General features: G+C 33.8%; 1 protein-coding gene across 2 annotated transcripts in view; it reads left to right on the forward strand.

Moving 5' to 3' along the window:
• LOC121411143 (alpha-mannosidase 2x-like) overlaps window positions 1–19,536 on the forward strand; it is a 43,838-nt gene that overhangs the window by 22,019 nt on the left and 2,283 nt on the right. The window contains exons 5-22 of one of the 2 annotated variants that reach the window (XM_041603675.1): window positions 1,621–1,751; window positions 2,611–2,784; window positions 3,266–3,452; window positions 4,470–4,647; window positions 5,789–5,991; window positions 6,614–6,796; window positions 7,812–7,920; window positions 8,253–8,323; window positions 9,042–9,207; window positions 9,628–9,764; window positions 10,647–10,749; window positions 11,501–11,629; window positions 12,142–12,256; window positions 13,653–13,789; window positions 14,548–14,689; window positions 15,286–15,470; window positions 18,195–18,382; window positions 19,240–19,366. In XM_041603675.1, the coding sequence (XP_041459609.1) occupies window positions 1,621–1,751; window positions 2,611–2,784; window positions 3,266–3,452; window positions 4,470–4,647; window positions 5,789–5,991; window positions 6,614–6,796; window positions 7,812–7,920; window positions 8,253–8,323; window positions 9,042–9,207; window positions 9,628–9,764; window positions 10,647–10,749; window positions 11,501–11,629; window positions 12,142–12,256; window positions 13,653–13,789; window positions 14,548–14,689; window positions 15,286–15,470; window positions 18,195–18,382; window positions 19,240–19,366 (2,665 nt within the window). The remainder of the gene's footprint in view (window positions 1–1,620; window positions 1,752–2,610; window positions 2,785–3,265; window positions 3,453–4,469; window positions 4,648–5,788; window positions 5,992–6,613; window positions 6,797–7,811; window positions 7,921–8,252; window positions 8,324–9,041; window positions 9,208–9,627; window positions 9,765–10,646; window positions 10,750–11,500; window positions 11,630–12,141; window positions 12,257–13,652; window positions 13,790–14,547; window positions 14,690–15,285; window positions 15,471–18,194; window positions 18,383–19,239; window positions 19,367–19,536) is intronic. The other variant, XM_041603676.1, reaches the window with a different exon arrangement.

Raw genomic sequence — 19,536 nt, forward strand, 5'->3', positions numbered from 1 at the left:
AGTTTACAGTCCTTTTCAGGACTATTTTCAAGAAAGAATACTCTACTCTCAAATCTCCACTCTCTCACCTATCCACTTCTTCTCTTCTATCCACTGTTTCTATAACACTCTACGTGGTGTACCATAAACCACATCAGTAAGCAAGTATTGTATGGTATCCTTAATGTCAAGACTAACATCAATTCCCCCCCCCCCCCCCCTCCTGACTCTGCCCCTGTCAATATTGGCACCTCATTGATATCATTTAAACTGCTCCCATTACACCATTATACAAATGATGCACAGATGTGAGTGCATTGGTAGGTTCTGTGAGCATAAGCTAACTATGGAACTGTTAAGGATTTAGACTAGTTTCCATAGTTACCGCATGCTCACTCGTCCTACCGATGCACGAAAAAGCGTGTGTATCATTTGTTTTATGGAATGGTGGAATTTTTTTGCTGCTTGTTATTACTGGGCCTATGCCCCTGCCAGCACCAGGGCAGTAGATCATATGATCTACTTGAGTAGACCTACATGTAGTCCAGTAATTATCACAATAATCATTTGTACTTACAGGTTACAGAACCTTTTGCATCCTTTACTTGATTACAGTCGGCCTAGATCTACCGGTACTTCGCAAAATAATTTTAAACAAGTGCAACAGTACATGCGCGATGACATCACAATGACCTTTATGCCCGATAGCTTGCTTACAATGGATATCGTGAGCTATTGTTGTGATATCGGTCGTCTGCCCAGTAAAATTCAATGCATGACAATCGATCAATCAGATTGCAGGGATTTTGATACCCATTCTGATTCTATAATATCTGTTGTAAGCAACATTATTGTAGCTGTCATTGCTAACAATATCATCTTCAGTGTCATTGTCACTGCTGTGGTCATTGCTGTTATATTAATGTTTGGCCATCTATTTTCCGTATTTCTTCGAAATTTTTTTGATTTAGTTGGAAACTATGGAAGTAATGAAGAATAATCACCTCTTGATCTAAAAGATCGGTTTATGATGTTACACGTGGTAAATATTGTAGACCCGTATGTAGACTTTCATGGTGTTGACTGAGTGTAAAATATATCAAAATGTTCAACAATTGTTCTCTGTTATTGTTGCAAAACCATGAAAGTCTACATGTGGTGATTTTTTTTGTAACATTGCAATCTTCCAGAGTCAAGAGAGAGGGGAATATTATTGATTTTCTTGACAGTGTCCAACAAAATGAAAACAATTTCAAGGAAATAGGGAAATTAGATGGCAATTTCATGGATTTAAAGATGCAAAATAGGAAATTTGAGCAACTTTTTGTGATAGTGTTCTCCCCCCCCCCTCCCCGCCAATCGATTAACCATAAATACCTGCTTTTACCACCATTTTCATCTGTGGTAACAATGTGAGTGATGCTTGACTAAGTACTATCAATATCCTGCCCTTTATGCTGCTGATACTGTCATTATTAACACCTCATCACTGTAATGTATTTCTTGTATAATTGTTGCTACCAAGTCTGAATTTCTGGCCAAAATCATACACATTTGGTAACCTTTGTCAATGGAATACAGATTTTAATTTTTTTTTCTTTATCAAATGGCGTTAACTTTCATTTGTTTTTGTGATGGTAGGCTAGCAGAGAGTGGACGGCTTGAAATCGTTACTGGTGGATGGGTGATGAACGATGAAGCAAACACCAATTACTTTGCCATGGTAGATCAGCTGATAGAAGGACATGAATGGCTGGATGCTTTCTTACCAGGTATTTAAACACGTTGATCCTTCGACCTCTAGAGGTAATACACCCATGACAAGGCATTGTAACATGTACCTACCATCTAGGAATATCAGTGCTTAGAGCATCTGTTCCAACATACAAGGTTTTGGAGAAAGTGCAGCCTTTTAGTACTGACGAGGCCAATCGCTTCTTTGGTTGTTCATAAAATGATTTTTCTAATCTTTTTAAAAATCTCTTTATTTCTTGTCTTCTTTTTTCTCCCTCTTTATTATTTTATTTTTTGTGTTTTTTGCCTGGTGAAAGGTTCCTTTAGCTGCCAACTCATGAAGTATGGATCAGTTAGTTCATGATTTTTAGATCAGTTATTCAGCCGTTAACATGCCATCTACTCAAATTTTAAGTGATATTCAATTCGTGTGAAGCTCTTTCTGTTAAAAGATTGTCATAGAAAAATGCTCAATTGTGAAGGATTATGCTTTAAATACCCTCAAATTCAATTTGTCATTTAAAAAAAGCTGACAATGGGAGTCTCGTCCCATGCATTCATGTACATGTATGTGTGAAGTATAAGTGACCCATGGCAGAATGATATACATGTAATATACAGCAAACCCAAGATTTTGGGGTGAATTATGAATATTTTTTCCCAATCACTTTGGGACAGTTCCTCTTGCAATTCAAACTTGTGACCAATAATAAATTTCTCTTCAACCAAGTATCTTAATCACTTGGTAAGTGGCAATCTAAATTCTGACTAAATCAAGGAATTTTTATTTTTATAGATTTTTTATTTATCTATGAAAGATTTCTTTGATTTATGATGCACTCTTCTATCATGTGAGCAGTATTATAGTATCTACTCTGATTTTGTTTCTATTTCTAGGAGTGAAGCCCAAGAGTGGATGGGCCATAGATCCATTTGGACTGTCTCCCACAATGGCATATGTTCTACAAAGGATGGGTTTAGAAGCTATGGTGATACAGAGAATACATTATGAAATCAAGAAGTATTTCTCCCAGAAGAAGACTCTGGAATTCATGTGGCGGCAAAACTGGGGTGAGTCTAATTCAATACTGTTTGTAATCTGTTGAAGGGGGGGGGGGGGTGGGGGTGTTTCACAAAGATTTTAGTCTGACTAAAATCACACATTAATTATTTCCAGTTGCCTGTGGTATATATGCATCACTGCATTGGTCAGAACACGCACAGGGGATTGATGAACAACATTATGTAGATACTTACTGTTTAGTGTAGATTCTTCATATAATTTAAAGATAAATTATCATTGTGAGAGAAATCTTGACTATCATTTGTGCATCCTTCTCTCTAAGAATTTTCTTGTGCACATGCCATAATTTAGTGGGAATGGGTGGTACTTTTTTTTTTGGGGGGGGGCCTTGTTTCTTTCTACTATTCATATTTCATTGTGTATTGATTTTGATTTTTTGTTACATTTCTAATAGAATTTTCCCTGATCATTAAAAACTCCATGTATCTTTAAAAATATGTCTTACATGTATTTAACTTTTCGTGATAGACCATGGGACAAGCACAGATATGTTCTGTCACATGATGCCATTCTACAGCTATGATGTACCCCATACGTGTGGTCCAGACCCTAAGATCTGCTGTCAGTTTGATTTCAAGAGATTGCCAGGAGGTCGAATCAATTGCCCCTGGAAGATTGCTCCAGTACCCATTACCGACGCCAATGTGGCTAACAAGTGAGTGGTAAAAACCTACAAGGGCATGGCAGGTGTTTCGTTAGCTTTAGAAAGTGTGCCATATTTGCATGGTGCTTCACGCTTTGCATGGAAGAGCTTAAATATGTGTATTCCTGATGAGTTTAATTACATGATCCTTGAAGTTTTGTATGACCTGTTTAGATGAATAAATCATGAATTTCTGGGAACTTTTTAACAGTTTTTGTCATAAATCCTTAAAAAATGTGTCATCCCTCATACAGTAGCTTGTGAATGGATCTTCACTTTTAAGTTCTTGATGGAAACTTTACAGTTTTGTTTGACTAAAATAATGTAATCCAGTATAATGTTCATAAGTCAACCTGCCCTAAGTGAAACAATTGTTTTAATAAAAAAAAACATTATTTACTGCCAATAGTAAAATTATAGTTTACGCCTTCTTATAATCCCTAAAAACTCTGTGTAATGGGGTGTCAATATCGCTCCTCTGCACAAAATGTGTCATTGTTGTGCAATCAACAGCATTATAATACCCTATTGGCCAATTTTTATCTTTCAAAAATGTGGCACATATTTTGGTATCAAGTTTTAGAAAATAAATCAAGTGGTTGCAAGGTCAATGCTCATCCTGTAATCATATGTGAGTTAACAAACTGCAATGGAAGTGATGAATTTTCTCAATTGTTGAGAACATTGTTGATTTGATTTTCTAAACCATTTATTTCATACTTACCTCCTTGGATTGATCAAACTCAAGAACACATTCATTTTTGAAATAAACTAAAAGAGAACAAAAAAGCATTTATTAGAATAGACAAATCACTACACAGTTATTTAAGTTTGAAATGTATTTATAATCTTGTAAATGCTTTCCATCAAGTTTAAATGCCAAAGATTTAGCATCAAAACACCCGATATGAGGGAAATGCTTGCATCTCAATATAGAATTTAATATGATATAATGCAAAAAATTGTGCAGAAAACAGTTAAGTGACTTCCAGAGTTATTTGTCATTGTCTGTCTTAATCTTTCTTTCAGAGCTGAAGTTCTCTTAGACCAGTATAGGAAGAAATCTGAGTTGTATAAGAGCAACGTCCTATTAGTCCAACTTGGAGACGACTTCAGGTACGACAAACCGGAAGAGTGGGACAACCAGTATAGGAACTACATGAAGCTGTTTGATTACATGAACAAAAGAAGTGACTGGCATGTTCAGGTAAGATTTATGCGAGTTTCAAATTACTGAATCATTCAATTTGATTTGCTGATCCCGGTTATAAACATGCAAGAACTGGGCCAAATCTCTGCAACATTTCAAATTGTATTGGGGAATTGCTTATCGGAAACATAACATCTCAGTCATGAAAATCATTACTGAAATATGCAATGTAATATTTTAAATCTTAGTAAGTGAAATATGCAATGAAAATTATGTTGGGTAGATGAAGTGAGGGTACGTCGATTGATAGGATCTAGTGCTCTCATGAATAATTTCAAGTGGAATCACTACTTCAAACAGGTTGTATATGAACAGTTCAAAGTCAAATCAATCAATTACTGCTGTGTTAATATTTAACCTTTGCCAAAGTTTGCCCTACTGCAATTGATTTGCATCTATTTACTGTGTTCAAGTTTATTGTTTATAAGTATTGACTCAAGGGCAAGCATACACATATTCTTATGTCAGTGCAATGAAGTTGATGTTGAAATGTTTGCCCTACTGCTATTGATTTGAATCTGTTTACTGTGTTCATGTTTATTGTTTATAAGTATTAATTCAAAGGTTAGCAAACACATATTCCTATGTCAGTGCAATGAAGTTGATGTCAGTGCAATGAAGTTGATCGTCAGTGCAATGAAGTTGAAGTTGATGTTGAAATGTTTGCCCTACTCTTATTGATTTGCATCTATTTACTGTGTTCAAGTTTATTGTTTATAAGTATTGACTCAAGGGCAAGCATACACATATTCTTATGTCAGTGCAATGAAGTTGATGTTACTGTCTATCTACATAAAGACAGCCTTTACAAGTAATACATATAAAGCCTGTAATATGAACTCTGATTAAAAAAAAATAATTGCCATATTGTGCAGTTATTGTGATTTGTACTAGTGAGTCTGCATATAGTCCATGCTCCATATTAGAGTTAATTCTTTTAATCGCCAAATCTAGTCAAATTTTGGTAAATAGATTCCGCATGTGTTATTTACTTCTTTGAAATCATTAAATTCAAACAGATATTTGTGGTTCCAAGATATCTTACCGAAGCAGAGTCACCTCAGTATCCTGGTAGAAATTAATTATGTTTTCTTGAGGTTTTATCCATCAATTTCTCTACCCCTTCCCCCACCCCCAGGCCCAGTTTGGAACACTGAATGACTACTTCACTGCCCTTTGGCAGCAGACCAATACAGTGGCTGGCCAGCAACCTGAGGGCTATCCTACCCTCAGCGGGGATTTCTTTACCTATACTGACCGAGATGACCACTACTGGAGCGGCTACTACACATCCAGACCTTTCTATAAGAACATGGATAGAGCCCTAGAGGGTCAGCTTAGGTATGTTACTCTTATTTTATTTGAAAAATTTTTGTCGGTCGGAGATAAAATTAAAGATATAGGAAGTATTTCCTTCTTTGAACAAATTTATTAAAGTTGGAACTTTTTGAAACATATCCAGTATTGAATTTTCAATTTGTAATGACATATATGTTTATCTTGTAATTTCCTTGAAAATAATGTTTGAAAAACATAAGGAGTAAGGTTTTATTTTAACATGTAAGCAGACATGTACATTTAAAAAGGTTGTTTCAGTTCGTCAAATTGTTATGTGAAATCATTTACTTCTTTCTTTCGAGTGACACCCTTAGTTTCAGAGAAATATTGCCCTTCTGGGTGATTAGAATAAAAGAGAGTAATTTCTCCCTATTGCTCAGAGAATGCTGTAGATTTGGGGTTTTCATGAAGTTTTGAGCTTATGGGTCAAGTTAAGAATAGTGTGTGGTCAGGGGGTCTAGAGAAAGCTTTCAGTACTCTTTCAAAACGATTTGATTAGTCGAAGAACAAAAATAATGCTTTAACAGCAGTTTAATGTTTATTATACATCAGAACAATATAATACATCATGTGAATTAAAATTGTAGTGAAGTGTATATAATTTAATCATAATTTCATTTTACAGGGCTGCTGAGATAATGTTCACATACACCAATGCCCAAGCTAAGCAGAGTGGAACCACTAGCTATCCCTCAGAGAGTCTAATGGGAATGCTTACCAATGCCAGAAGACAGCTAGGACTCTTCCAGCATCATGATGGAATCACTGGTACAGCCAAGGATCATGTTGTTGTGGATTATGGAAACAGGTTAGATTTTATAGTTTTCCTTAATATTCAAAGGATGATAATGTTTGATTTATTCAGAGTAGTCAATTTAACTTGCTCTGGTCTTCAGCATGCCATGCAGTTCTGCATAATATCAAAGTGTTATTGTTACCCTTCTGAATTCTAATATGCTGAGTACCTGGTTGAGAGGCACAAAGTTCCCATAATTTTTTTTATTTTTTAATTGATTTAATCCATTAGCTTCCTTGCCACAATGCAGACCCTTTACTACTGATGACATAATGACCAGTCTAGCTGATTGGTCATTCTAAAAAATAGAGACCAAATGGGAAATGAATGTAGATAAGTTTGCAATAACTACTAGATTACAGTGGTATGGGTCCAAGAGCCAGACAAATTAACCAGTATACATCGATCAGCATGTTTTCACTGATTTGTCACTGTTTTGGTAACAAAACATTACATATTAAGGAGAGTGAAAAAAAAATATTACATCCTGTGAGATATTCTTTTCATTATAGGGGGTGAGATTGAAAGCTTGGATCTGAGTGGTGTCTTTGATAGAAAGCTGTTTATTAGTTACTTGGGACTTTATACATGACTGTTGACTGCACTTTTGCTGAATGAAACATTGTGTCAACATTGTAAAAGTGAATTTCCTTCGACCGTAATCAAATCGTAACAGATTTAAAATTTTGCATCAAGATGCTTGTTGATAAGAAGAGTTTTAATCAACCAAGTTCAGCTTAAGGGAATCATAATGATTGAGAATGTAATTTTGTGCCAAGAACAGATCATCGGTCCTGCAGAAAGTCTCGCATAAACTTTTGAACATCTTTATGAAACGCTGCTCTGGATATGATATCAATTTATTGATTATCCAGTCGGTGAAAAATGTTTCATTTTCAAGTTTAATGATCTTTGTGTCTTTCTCTTTGTTGGAAGAAAACCAACGTTGCAAAAAATAAACCTTTGCGTGAAATCCACTGTTCCATAATTCCATGATTACTTCTTTCCAATTTCTCTGTTGTCATAGAATGCTCAATGCTATTAATGAGATGGGTAAAGTTATGATGACAGGTATTCACTATCTCCTGACACCAGACAAAAACAGCTATCAACCTCAGGCTTCATATTTTGATGTGGTAAGTCAGAAAACTTGGATCTTTAATTTTTTTTATGAACCAAAATATCTAAAAAAATGTACATGTTCAGGGAGTGCTATTGAAAAGTAAAATATTGATGATACATGTGCTATTAAAATAAACTGATATTTTAAGTCTTTATGGAATCTCATGCATTATTTTTGTTATGATAATTCTTGAAACGTTAACTCATCACAAGTAAGTAAACATGACCAATTTTAACTACCAATGTTAATCATTTTCCAAGGGTAGTAATAAATGTAGAAACGAAATTATAAACCTGTATTTTATCTTCTTATTTTTGTATTGTTTGCTATTCTTATTTTGGGCAGGATGAAGAAAGGCAGTCACATGATGCTATGCCCACAAAGAAAGTCCTCAAACTTTCCAGCGAAGCACACAGGTAAAAGTGTACTTCGAAGTCAATGTTTTATTAGCATTTGTAGGATATTCATCACACCAGTATTACATTGAAAATGGTTACCATGTGTGCCAAAAGTTATTACCCATTTATTCATGAAGGCAAAATACTAGTGTTTGTGTAACTTAAAGACAACTATAAATCTTACTGAAGACATGCAGTGTTTCCTCTTTTTAAATTTACAAACGCTTGTTGCTTTGGAACACTGATGAATGTTAGTCTGTAGGCACAGACCCTGATTGGAACTTTGATCAACAAGTGTGCCTCCATGCAAAGACTAGCACAATTGCTGTTCCAATACAGGGCGAGAGAGCCCCCAGTACACAAATCATGAGTAGGCTGCACATTCAGACCCTTAACTCGAGTGAAGGGTTTGCCCAGCTGACTAGATTAATGTCTCGACACTCGATTGTAGAACACAACAGAAATGTGACAGACAGTTATTGTTGTAGATCTGTGGTTTTGAACAGAGAAGATCAAGGGTTTGTTAATAGATGTTTAGAATGTTATAATGTAAATGTTAATCCATTTCCTGTTGTAAAAAGATAAGTTGATATTGTATCAGGTGTTAGTGCATGGCAACCGTCCATTAAAAACTTAAAATGACTGTAAAATGGATCCACCTCTTTGTTTAACAGCATTAGTGTTTTACAGTGTGAGTGTAACAGTATATTCTTTTTCTTTGTCTGTGTTTCTGTAGTGTTGTGGTTTTCTACAACTCTTTAGCACAACACCGGAAAGAACTGGTCAGGCTTCATGTATCGTCACCGAACGTTGAAGTCACAGACTCAGATGGAAATGCCATTGAAAGTCAGGTTAACATCTTGTGGGAAACTTCAGAGCTTAGCTTCTCAGGAGTATTTGAGGTATGGAAAATATATTTAGTAATGATATTTGATTATTTATCTCTTCTGTACCAGTTACTTTATGAGCAATTATCCAGCGTGAATTGATTGGATGAATAGGAAAGCCGAGTAGGCTCCTACAATATGTTTTGATTTGTAATTATTGTTCAATATTCTAGCATAGGAAAATCACCTTGAAAATGGGTATTCTTGGCTAATAATAATTATGTTCTGAAAGACATGCATAGAACTGTTTCACTGAAATAGTGCAAAATTGTTGAATATCATAACATTGTTATTGTTATTCTTTGTCTGATTTTAGTGAAATTTTAAGTGTTTTTGTTTTCTGATTTGTTTTTAATCTGTTCAAATTCTATTATTTTCAGCCTGGAGTACCCTTTCTTTTTACTAAACTCTTACTCTTTTCTCTTCTCTTTTCAGCTTGTATTTGTAGTGGAGATTGGTCCATTGACTGTGAGTAAATACCTAATTCGTGATATGGGCTCAAGTTATTCCCAGCATCATCATCTATCTACAACAGAGATTTATCATGGATCCAAGGAGGAGGATGGTCACAAGTAAGTTTACACACTGAAATCTCTATCACCGAAATTCTCATGGGGACCCATTGCAGAAAATTTTGCAATCGTCAAAACACAACTAGATGTTCCACCAGTCAAAAGCATACCATAAGGACTTGCATTTGATTTCATGAGTTGCGATTCAACGCAACTTTATCTGAAACTGGGCCCAGGTGACTCGAAGATGACAGGAGGGTGAAAAATGTTTTCAGAGAAACCTTTTTGCCTCAAATTCTATGAAATCATTTGTAAGGTAGTCCAACATTGCAAAAACACCTAGAAGGCATAAAACCCATGCTTTGCCGCTTGATTGGTCCATGTTGATTGTAACTTTTAGGAACAGCTTTATGACTTCCGCCCTCCTCGTACTTCACAACAAATGAAATCGGATGGGTTGCTCTCATCAGCAGTGATTAGATCACTTCCATGTCAGCATATAGTGGAAAATAGCTGTCATATTTATCGTATCCTTATGAGATTTAATGAGAAATCAAGCATTAAGCCCGAGACGCAAGATCACTCATCTATGGTTTATGTAAAAATTGGTAACACAGTGAATTCAATGGGTTAAATATCACAGTATATCATGCATGATTATTTGGTGACATTTGCTCCAGTGTTAATATCCCAGAGGACATAGGGTTAGAGTTAGGATTGTAATAGAGATTTTGGTTCAGAATAATGTAAAGATTAGGATAAGGGCTTATTTAGTTTTGGGAGTTTAGATTTTACGTTTGGCTTAACATGTAGATTTTCCATCGGAGCAAATGTCATTACCGTTTATTTGAATGGAAGTAGGACAAAATAAAACTATAAACTTGAGAAACTATCAGTGGGTTCTACTCTGGTATGTACAAATATTTGTTCTTTTTATTGCAGTGGACCGTTTAAAGTGAGAATAACTAGTGACGACTTGGAGGAGATTAAAATTGAAAATGCTCATATGGATGTTTTATTTAACGGCAAAACAGGCATGTTAAAGGTAAGATGTATTTCAGTTACTATGTTTAGCTTTTGTTCTGTTACATTTAAGTATAATCATCAATTTTCATAGATATATTTCTTTCAATAAATTTGTAGGTGCATTTTATTGTTTACGCTGTATTTCAATTCAGTGGACCCTTTTCGTAAGCTCTACATTGATGGTTGAAAGAAATTAATCTTGAATCTTATTCAATGGCCATTCTACGGCTCAGCAACCAAGTCATATTTTAAATGGTTCCTTATTCAAGTTTACATTGACCATAGTAGTAATAAGCTGTTCTTTTGTAACAGAGTAAATAATATGAATGAAATATGCTTGAGTGCAACAGGCAGAGAAATAATTATGAAAACCTGATTAAAAGTATTTTTTATCATGGCTTTGATTTTATCTCATCTACTCAGTTAATGTTACTATGGATTTGTTTTGAGTAAGATTTTTAGTTAAAAGAATGGTACAGGTAGTTGCAAGTATTTGCAAGATTGCATTTGTCCAGTTTAATGATATTCATTTGTACTATGTGTTTTCTGATTTGAAAAGCATTTAGTATAAATCTAAGTTAAATAGGGTCAATTCAATCTTTTCTGCTCTTGATTTATTCACAAGAAATGAATTAATACATTTCATATTTTTGAAAGTCACATGTCACCAAATTTAGAGATTCAAATAAATGGTTTTAAGTTGTTCCTTTATGAAAGTCACTTTAACTGATTTTCAATTTCCATTTTACTTTTCTTTTCCAACTTTGCAGTCAATCTTAACAAAAGTAGACAATCACAATATCAGGACAAATGTAGAAATTGAATTTATGATGTATGGCACTACGAGAGATAAGATGAAAAGTGGGGCCTATCTATTTCTTCCAGATGGCGAAGCTCATGTAAGTTGCAGAATTTTATACCCTACCGTATGGTTTTTATCAATTGTTCATTCTTGTCATTGGTAGGCACTTTTTGAAGCCACTGTTCATATACGCCTTTGAATACTGCAATATTGTAGTATTTTGACAGAGGTGTATTAATGTGATAATGGGTCATTCAGAATGCTGTCATCTACAATACACAACCAATGCTTGTTTTCTCCCCAAAACAGAGCAATATTCATAAATGATTGCATAACAAAAATATCAACTTTTCAGAGCAGTTCGTTCCAAAAGATTTTCTTGAACTCAAATAATGATCAAAGAGAAGCTATGACACCATACCTAAAAAATATGAATTAATCATTCTTAGGAAGCAGCATGCAAAATCAACATATCCATGAGATGTAGTCACTTCTGTTGGATACTTGATTTTAATATCATATTGAATAGCTTTTTACTCTAAGCCAATTATTGTCTCAAGATTTTTCATATGTTGAAAATAATATTTCTACATTGTTTCATTTTAAAAGCCTCTAGATCCATCGACTCAAATCCCAATCCGGGTAACAAGAGGTCCTCTAGAATCCCGTGTTGAGGTCATCCTTTATTGTGTCAGACATACCGTCATTTTATCAAATACACCAGGTGAGTTTTGCATGCCTTTCAAAACTCTGCTTTAATAATGGGATAATATTTTATATCAATGTTTTATCAACTCATTTCTGTTGATTGATTTGTTTGATGATATTGAATGATTATAACTTCATCAAATCATTTTTTTTCTTCTCAAATCTGACTATCCATTAAATGTCAGTAAAGAAAATGAGGAAACGTGAATTTAGTGAATTCAAACTGTTACATTTGATCCATTACTATTTCCGTGTTTTGGAATTTTATTCAATGAAGAGAAGTGAAAGAGCGTGCAAATCACCTTATTGACAGGTTGTAGATTCCAGGAAATGCCTCCTTGAAAGGTACACAAATAGACACCAGGTTTAATCAGCTGTGACATGTTCAACAATGTGATTTGCAGAATTTTATAAATCTCACAAGGGGGTGTTGAGACACGGAAAATTTTAATTTCCCTATTTTCACCATTCATGCACACAGGGAAAAATCATTCATTGTAATGGAAAGGAAAAAACACTTAAAAACCTGATTGACAGGAGCTTGAACCCGATAAGTTCAGAGAGATTGATTGACACCTGTACACATATGCATTGTATGCACTGTGCATTGTTGGATATAAAAAATGAAACAAATTTCAAATCAAGAGAGGATTCACATACATAGCACTTAGAAAATATCCATGATTATTCTGAGGAAAAAAAACAGAAGAGGAACTGTAAATGAATCTTAACCAGGATTATGCAAACTCTTGAAATTTATCTGTCCACACATGAAAGAAAGAAAAATCATTATTTTCGATTCATAATTCACAGATTGACTTTCAAATTGCACATCTTGATGTGTGTGTGAATGCCACCTTTTATAGTAAATAGTAAAGTGGCACTATCTATTCAATTTATAGTTAACACGAAGGAATATGACATTTACATAGTGAATGAAGAGGGGTTGTTTGATAGTTCATATTTGTATTAGTTTTAAGCTAGCGTGTTGTATGTGGTATTGTAGATGACAGGTAAAATCTAAATTATTTGGTTTGTTTTCAGCTTTATTAATTAATGTATGCTGTAGAAACATGCTTTCATGTTGTACAATGAAAGTGGTATTTCATTGTCATTTAATATTCATCATCAGGGTTCTAATTATTATAAAAATATATATTCATAATTGTTAAAAATTCATAATTTTTTTACAGGATGGCAAAATCAATGTCTACTGAAATTTAACGTACAGCATATTAGTATGTTGATTTTTAACGGATTGAAAACAACTTTTTTTAAAGATCCTTTTGAGCAATTGTAATTGCTGGTGTTTTCATGTCAGAGAGTTAAGTAGACTATTGTACTGTTATATTTATTTGTTTAGATGGATTCTAGTTTGTAATTGAAATGGATGATTATGTTCATATCTACAGGTGCTGATGGTACAGCTTTATCTATTAAAAACATTTTAGACATCAGGAACTTCCAGAATAAAGAGCTTGTGATGAGAATAAAATCAGACGTGAGAAACTCAGATCGTGTCTTTTACACAGATCTGAATGGGTTCCAGGTATGTTAGTTGATACGAGGTACTTCAACTCTATGAATTGGAAATGCATTTGTTAAAGGTTGGATTGAAAAAGAACTGTTATTCTCTTTTGAAATAGATATCAAATTGCATTAGCAAAGGGGAAAATGTTCTGCTGGGAGGTTGGATGCATCACAAGTAACACAAAATCTACCCAATTTGATGGTCATTGGTATTTGTCAAGTATTAATCAAATTTCAATGTAAGCTATTGAATTGGATATCTGAAATTAGCAGATCTAGATTTATTCTTTTTTTAATTGCATTTTATTAGTCTCTGATTTTTAAACAATATTCTGTTTAAACCATGAAAGCATTTATTTCTTTAACATTTATAGGCCTATATCATACTTTGTCAGTTAGTCATTAGTCCAAAATTTCAAATGCAGTTTGAACTCAATTTCAAATCCCTGTTGAACGGGGGTGGTGTTTTAATCATACAATCACCTCTTATATGCTTTCAAGAAATAAGGGAATGATACATAGAATGTTTAGTATCACATGACAACTGCCTTCTTGAGTGGGACATTTCATCCTAAATATTTTTGTTTAAGATTTTGTTTGACAATCATGTATTTACAACCACTTTGTATCACATTTACCATCACAATTTTAATTAATTTTTTTCATTTTGTCCCTCAATTTCCTCATGTAATTGCTTTACTTGAGTAAATAGCATAAATTCTAAATCCTGAATCTTCAGCATACTTTCCTTTTATCCTTTCTATCAATCAACTATAGATGCAAAAAAGGAAAATATTAGACAAGCTTCCTCTTCAAGCTCATTTTTACCCCATGCCAGCCATGGCTTATATAGAAGATAGTTCAACAAGACTTACATTACATTCAGCACAGGCATTAGGAGTCAGTGGTTTAAGAGAAGGTAAGAAACAATATTGGAAATGAGGTAATATCCAAGATGGTTCTCTATTGTAGACAGAACAGACCAACTCTTGTGGATCTCTGTTTTGGGGTTTAAGTGATTTGCTAAAGTGATTTGTTTTAAATAAAAGTAATTCGTGGAAATATTCTTAATCATTTGGATTGTGTAATACCTTATTCAATCAATCATCTATACTTAATTTATGCTTGTTGAAAGGTTTCAGTTTTACAAAAGAGACTACTATTTAGAATACATGACCCCACTATTGATTTACCTAAACTGGTTGGTTTTATTAACATTTAGTAACAAGCATGAATTTAGCACCCTTGGACAAGTGCATGTGTTGTTATTTTATCAATAAACTTGCTTTATTAAGCATATTTACTGTATTTGATATGCATAAACAATAGTTTCAGACCATGGATTCATATGTGAATTTGGGCTATCATGTCTCAATATTACAAATTTGCTTGTTCTTCACTTTTGATTTTATATTGAAAAAAAAAAAGAAATGAATATGAAGTATCACTTTTATCAATCCATTTCTTTTTAAAATCCTGCAATGGGTTCACTCCAACTATTATTTGGTTTTACAGGCTGGCTGGAGGTGGTGCTTGACCGTCGCCTGATGCAGGATGACTCGAGGGGGCTCCAACAAGGGGTCACCGATAATAAACTGACCCCGGATTACTTCCTCTTACATGTAGAGAGGAGACTTAAGGGAAATACTCAGGTTAGGAATGTACCATTTTCTCTCTGGGGGATGCTGGGAGGATATAAGGTGAGGGGATGTTGTCTTGAGATAAAATCTGAGAGCACCATGGCCCCGTGCTTATGATGGAATGCAAGGTTTGCTGCAAGTGTGGCTGGTATTTAGTGCACCCTTTAATGATTTTGCACTGTTTCTTTATGTCCATTTTATATTACTGCTGGTTATCTCCTTTCCTATAGATATATCTATATAGATCTATCTTCCTCGTGATATTTACTGCAGAGATGATAATATATATTTAATATTTTCTGTTATGATGCATTTGGTTGTCAGAAATTTATGATTTTTGTTCTGTTTTTGTTATTGTTGATGTTGTTTTTGTAATATTTGTCATATAAACTCCTCAAAAAAAGTTTGGAAATCTGACTTTGACCGATAATACCTCTTCAGTTTTAGTAAATATCAATGCGTAATTAAAATTAATATCAATGAATAGAGCATTTGATTCTCTTTAAGATGATACCCTACATGATATGATTATCGTTCACATGGAGGTGCAGTGCCTTGAAATGTAGGGCAAGGTCTAATGTCAAAGGTTACAAAGGTCATCAGAGGGCATAAATTTTGAATGGGTGTAGTCTAGAATCTATAGGGTTATGTAATGTTCATGTTCAATGTAATATCTGCATATCTAACTGAAGACTAGATTGTAAATTTAGATCAGTAATTTTCTTTAATGTGAATATCTTACCTGCCTGAAATTATTTGCTGCACATTTCCTAATTATTTCCCGATTGATGCTGTACATGATCTGATATATGTTTGCATGGAATAATTGCATTTTATTAAGTCGCTCTTGATTTACTGCAATATGCTGTAGAAATTAATAATGATTCACAAAGCAATGGGTTTTATAGGGGAAGTTCACTCTGACGATAAGTTGGTAATAAAAATATTGGTTTGAGGAACATCCATCAAAGAATAAGAGAGTTATGAATAATTCAAGTTTTTGATTTGTGATGACACATGCGAGCAGCTATCCAATAAATCACCTTGTATAAATTTCAATTTCTTAATTGAAAATGATGAAAAAAAAATTCATGTAAAAGGGGAGTTTAAATGTGTCTGATGATATATCCTCCACACAAAGAAAATCACTTTTAAAAAGTGTATAAGAATAAGTATATAAAACAAAAAGTTACACAACATATGGAGGAGCTGTTTGTCTGTGCCATCACAAAATCAAAATTATAAAATCTCATTTCTCTGTTGTTATTTGATGGATTTTCATTGAACCTTCACCAATATGTTTAATTATTTGTTGTGTTTATATTAAAACCAGCTTTTGTCAGGGTTAACTTCCACTTAAAGATTCATCGAGACAAATCTTCATCAAATAATGAGTTTGAACATATTAAGGCTTACTGGTAAGGCTTACTGGTAGTTCATTTGTACATAACAAGTTGATTTCAATGGAAAAAATAAAAGAAGCACAACACTGATTTCACATAGACAGTCTGTTTAATTAGGGACTTAAAACTGTTGTAACTTTGCCATTATGGCAACTACCATAGTAACAGGGCTCAGCAGCCAATCAGAATCAAGGTTTGTATGGTAGTTGCTGTAATGGCAAAGTTACCATAGTTTTAACTCTTTATGAAATGGTCCCCAGGTGTAAAATGAGACATTTATAACATTTTACGGGTTTGAAGATTTTTTACAAAACAACTGCATGCACACAAATTAATATATGCAAATAAAGGAACCATTTACACTCTGTATTTCATCACAAGTTATGAACTATGAAATATTTTCAATTTTTCCTGATTTTAATGTCGACCATTCAAAGAGTTTTTAAGTTTGACGAGAGTCAACTCTTAAATTCCTAGTTGCATGTGATATGACAAAGCATCTTGTTGGGTAGATCATGCTTTGTATGAGCTTCTTGCATGTGACTGAATTATTGATGTAGATTTTTTCCAAGTTATAAGTATAAATCTACATTGAACTTAAGCCTGTGTATGGTAGTATTGGTAATTCATTCATCTCTTTGTGAAAAAGAAACTTTTTCTAGGTTTTAATCCATAGACCGATTATAGGTTATGAGGCCTCTGCTCTTCCACCGAGCCCTTTTTATCCCTTAAAATGCAAGCTTGTGGGACCTCTACACCCTCAAATTTCAGAAAAATTCAGGTTATATCAATAATTATACCAAAATCATATTCCCATCTCATATAATTACACAACTCTCCTCCTAAATTTCTTTGTGCTTGGCAGATCTTTATTGTGGCAACTTGCAAGACAGTTCTTTCTCCGATCTCAGACAAATCAATTTGATTCAATATAGCATATGTGAAAAAGTCAGAAGTACATTTCAGTCTGTTAACTTTATACTTATAGCCCCACTCCGAAAATTTCATATACATGACATCATTTAGCAGTGGCTAAATTCAACATACCACCCCGGTATGTTTCTGGGCATCAATGATCATCATATATGATGGTCAAAGCCAACAGCTGTTGTTAGTTGCTTTGTGGTTCTTGTCTTTTGATCACCAGGGGTTTTGTTGTGATTGGTTTCACTTATGAATTGACATTTTTGCAGAATTGATATCCCTCTTAATAATTTCACTGGATAATTCCATCAAAATACTACCCTTTAGTACTATAGCAAGAGCTACCTCCATCCTTGTGGTTCTGTGATAGAAACCATAAAAATAATGTACCATCTTCTGGTTGCCACATAGCAAAATCGTCTAACTCATATTTCATTTCTGTATTTACTTTTGGCAGGCATCCAATATTCCAGTCAGCTACCCTTCTCTTCAGAGTCACCATCTTTCTGCTCTTCTAAATAATCCTATTTACATCCAACATGGAACAGTTCCAGAGGTTGGACAAAATTCACAAAATAAGCTCTTAGCCGGGCATAGTTTTATAGACACAACATTACCTTGTGATTTTCATTTATTAAATTTTAGGTGGGTACAGTTTATGTTTCTATTATTATTGTTATTATTATTATTATTATTATATGCAGTGTAGTGGGTTTCATGGTACACCGTGTATCCTTCATGGGATATTGTTGGTCCTGAAAAGGACCACCCAAACTTGACGTTCGACAAGTGCGTTATTGTCTTCAGGAGAATGACAAGAATACATGTGTCGAAACGTCAAGTTTGTTGGAATATTTGTCATGGTGTGCAGTGAAACCCACTTCAATCGTCTTCTCCCACGCCATGGAAACGTTCAGAAGTTGAGTTGTATTGTTGAAAGCATGGATTACTATTGATGATGATATTGATGATTATGATGATGCTGATGATGACGACAACGATGCTTGTGATGATGGTTATGATAACTACAATAATGAAGATTTTTTCTGATGACTTTATTATGATAGGTGAAAATATGTGAAAAGCAATTTTGATTATTTGAATAAGATCTATAATTGCTAACATTTTATTCTTAAGGTAATTGATGACTATTTTTGTTCTAGTGCAGCTGATATTATTTGGAAACAATATTGTATTGGAATTGTAAAGGAAATTTGTAGTTTATAGTTTAAATTTTTTATAGAACAACTGTTTGACACTTTCATGAACACAATGTTGATAATGTTGTTAAAACTTTAACAACCAATCAATCTACATTCTAATGTTGTGAAGTATAATGGAAAAGAAGTAAATTTCCATGGAAACTACAAGGAATATTCAAATCCATGATAATTTATGTAAAATCTACATGTAGTGTATTTGACTGCAATAAATGGTCTTTTTAGATTACCTGATTTAACTATTTTGATTTACTGACAAAATTCCTTCCTTCCTGTTTTTAGAACGAGGGTTTCTCAAGCATCAAATCCAGTCAAGCCTAAACGAGAAGCCTTGTTGATATTACACAGGAAAGGTTTTGATTGTAGTTTTCCAACAGCAGGCATACAGTGTGCAACAAACGAAGGACGGGTAATTTCTTCTTTTTATTTTTCATAATTTTATGCTCTTGTATGTATACATTAAGTAGTGGTAATGTAAACCACTGTCTAACTCTTAAGGTAGCTGAACATGAAAGAAAAAAGTGTATTATGATCAATCAGCTTTTTTAAACTTTGAAATAAAATATATCTACCCAACAC

This window comes from Lytechinus variegatus, chromosome 3 (assembly GCF_018143015.1).
Source record: "Lytechinus variegatus isolate NC3 chromosome 3, Lvar_3.0, whole genome shotgun sequence".
Taxonomy (NCBI): Eukaryota; Metazoa; Echinodermata; class Echinoidea; order Temnopleuroida; family Toxopneustidae; genus Lytechinus; species Lytechinus variegatus.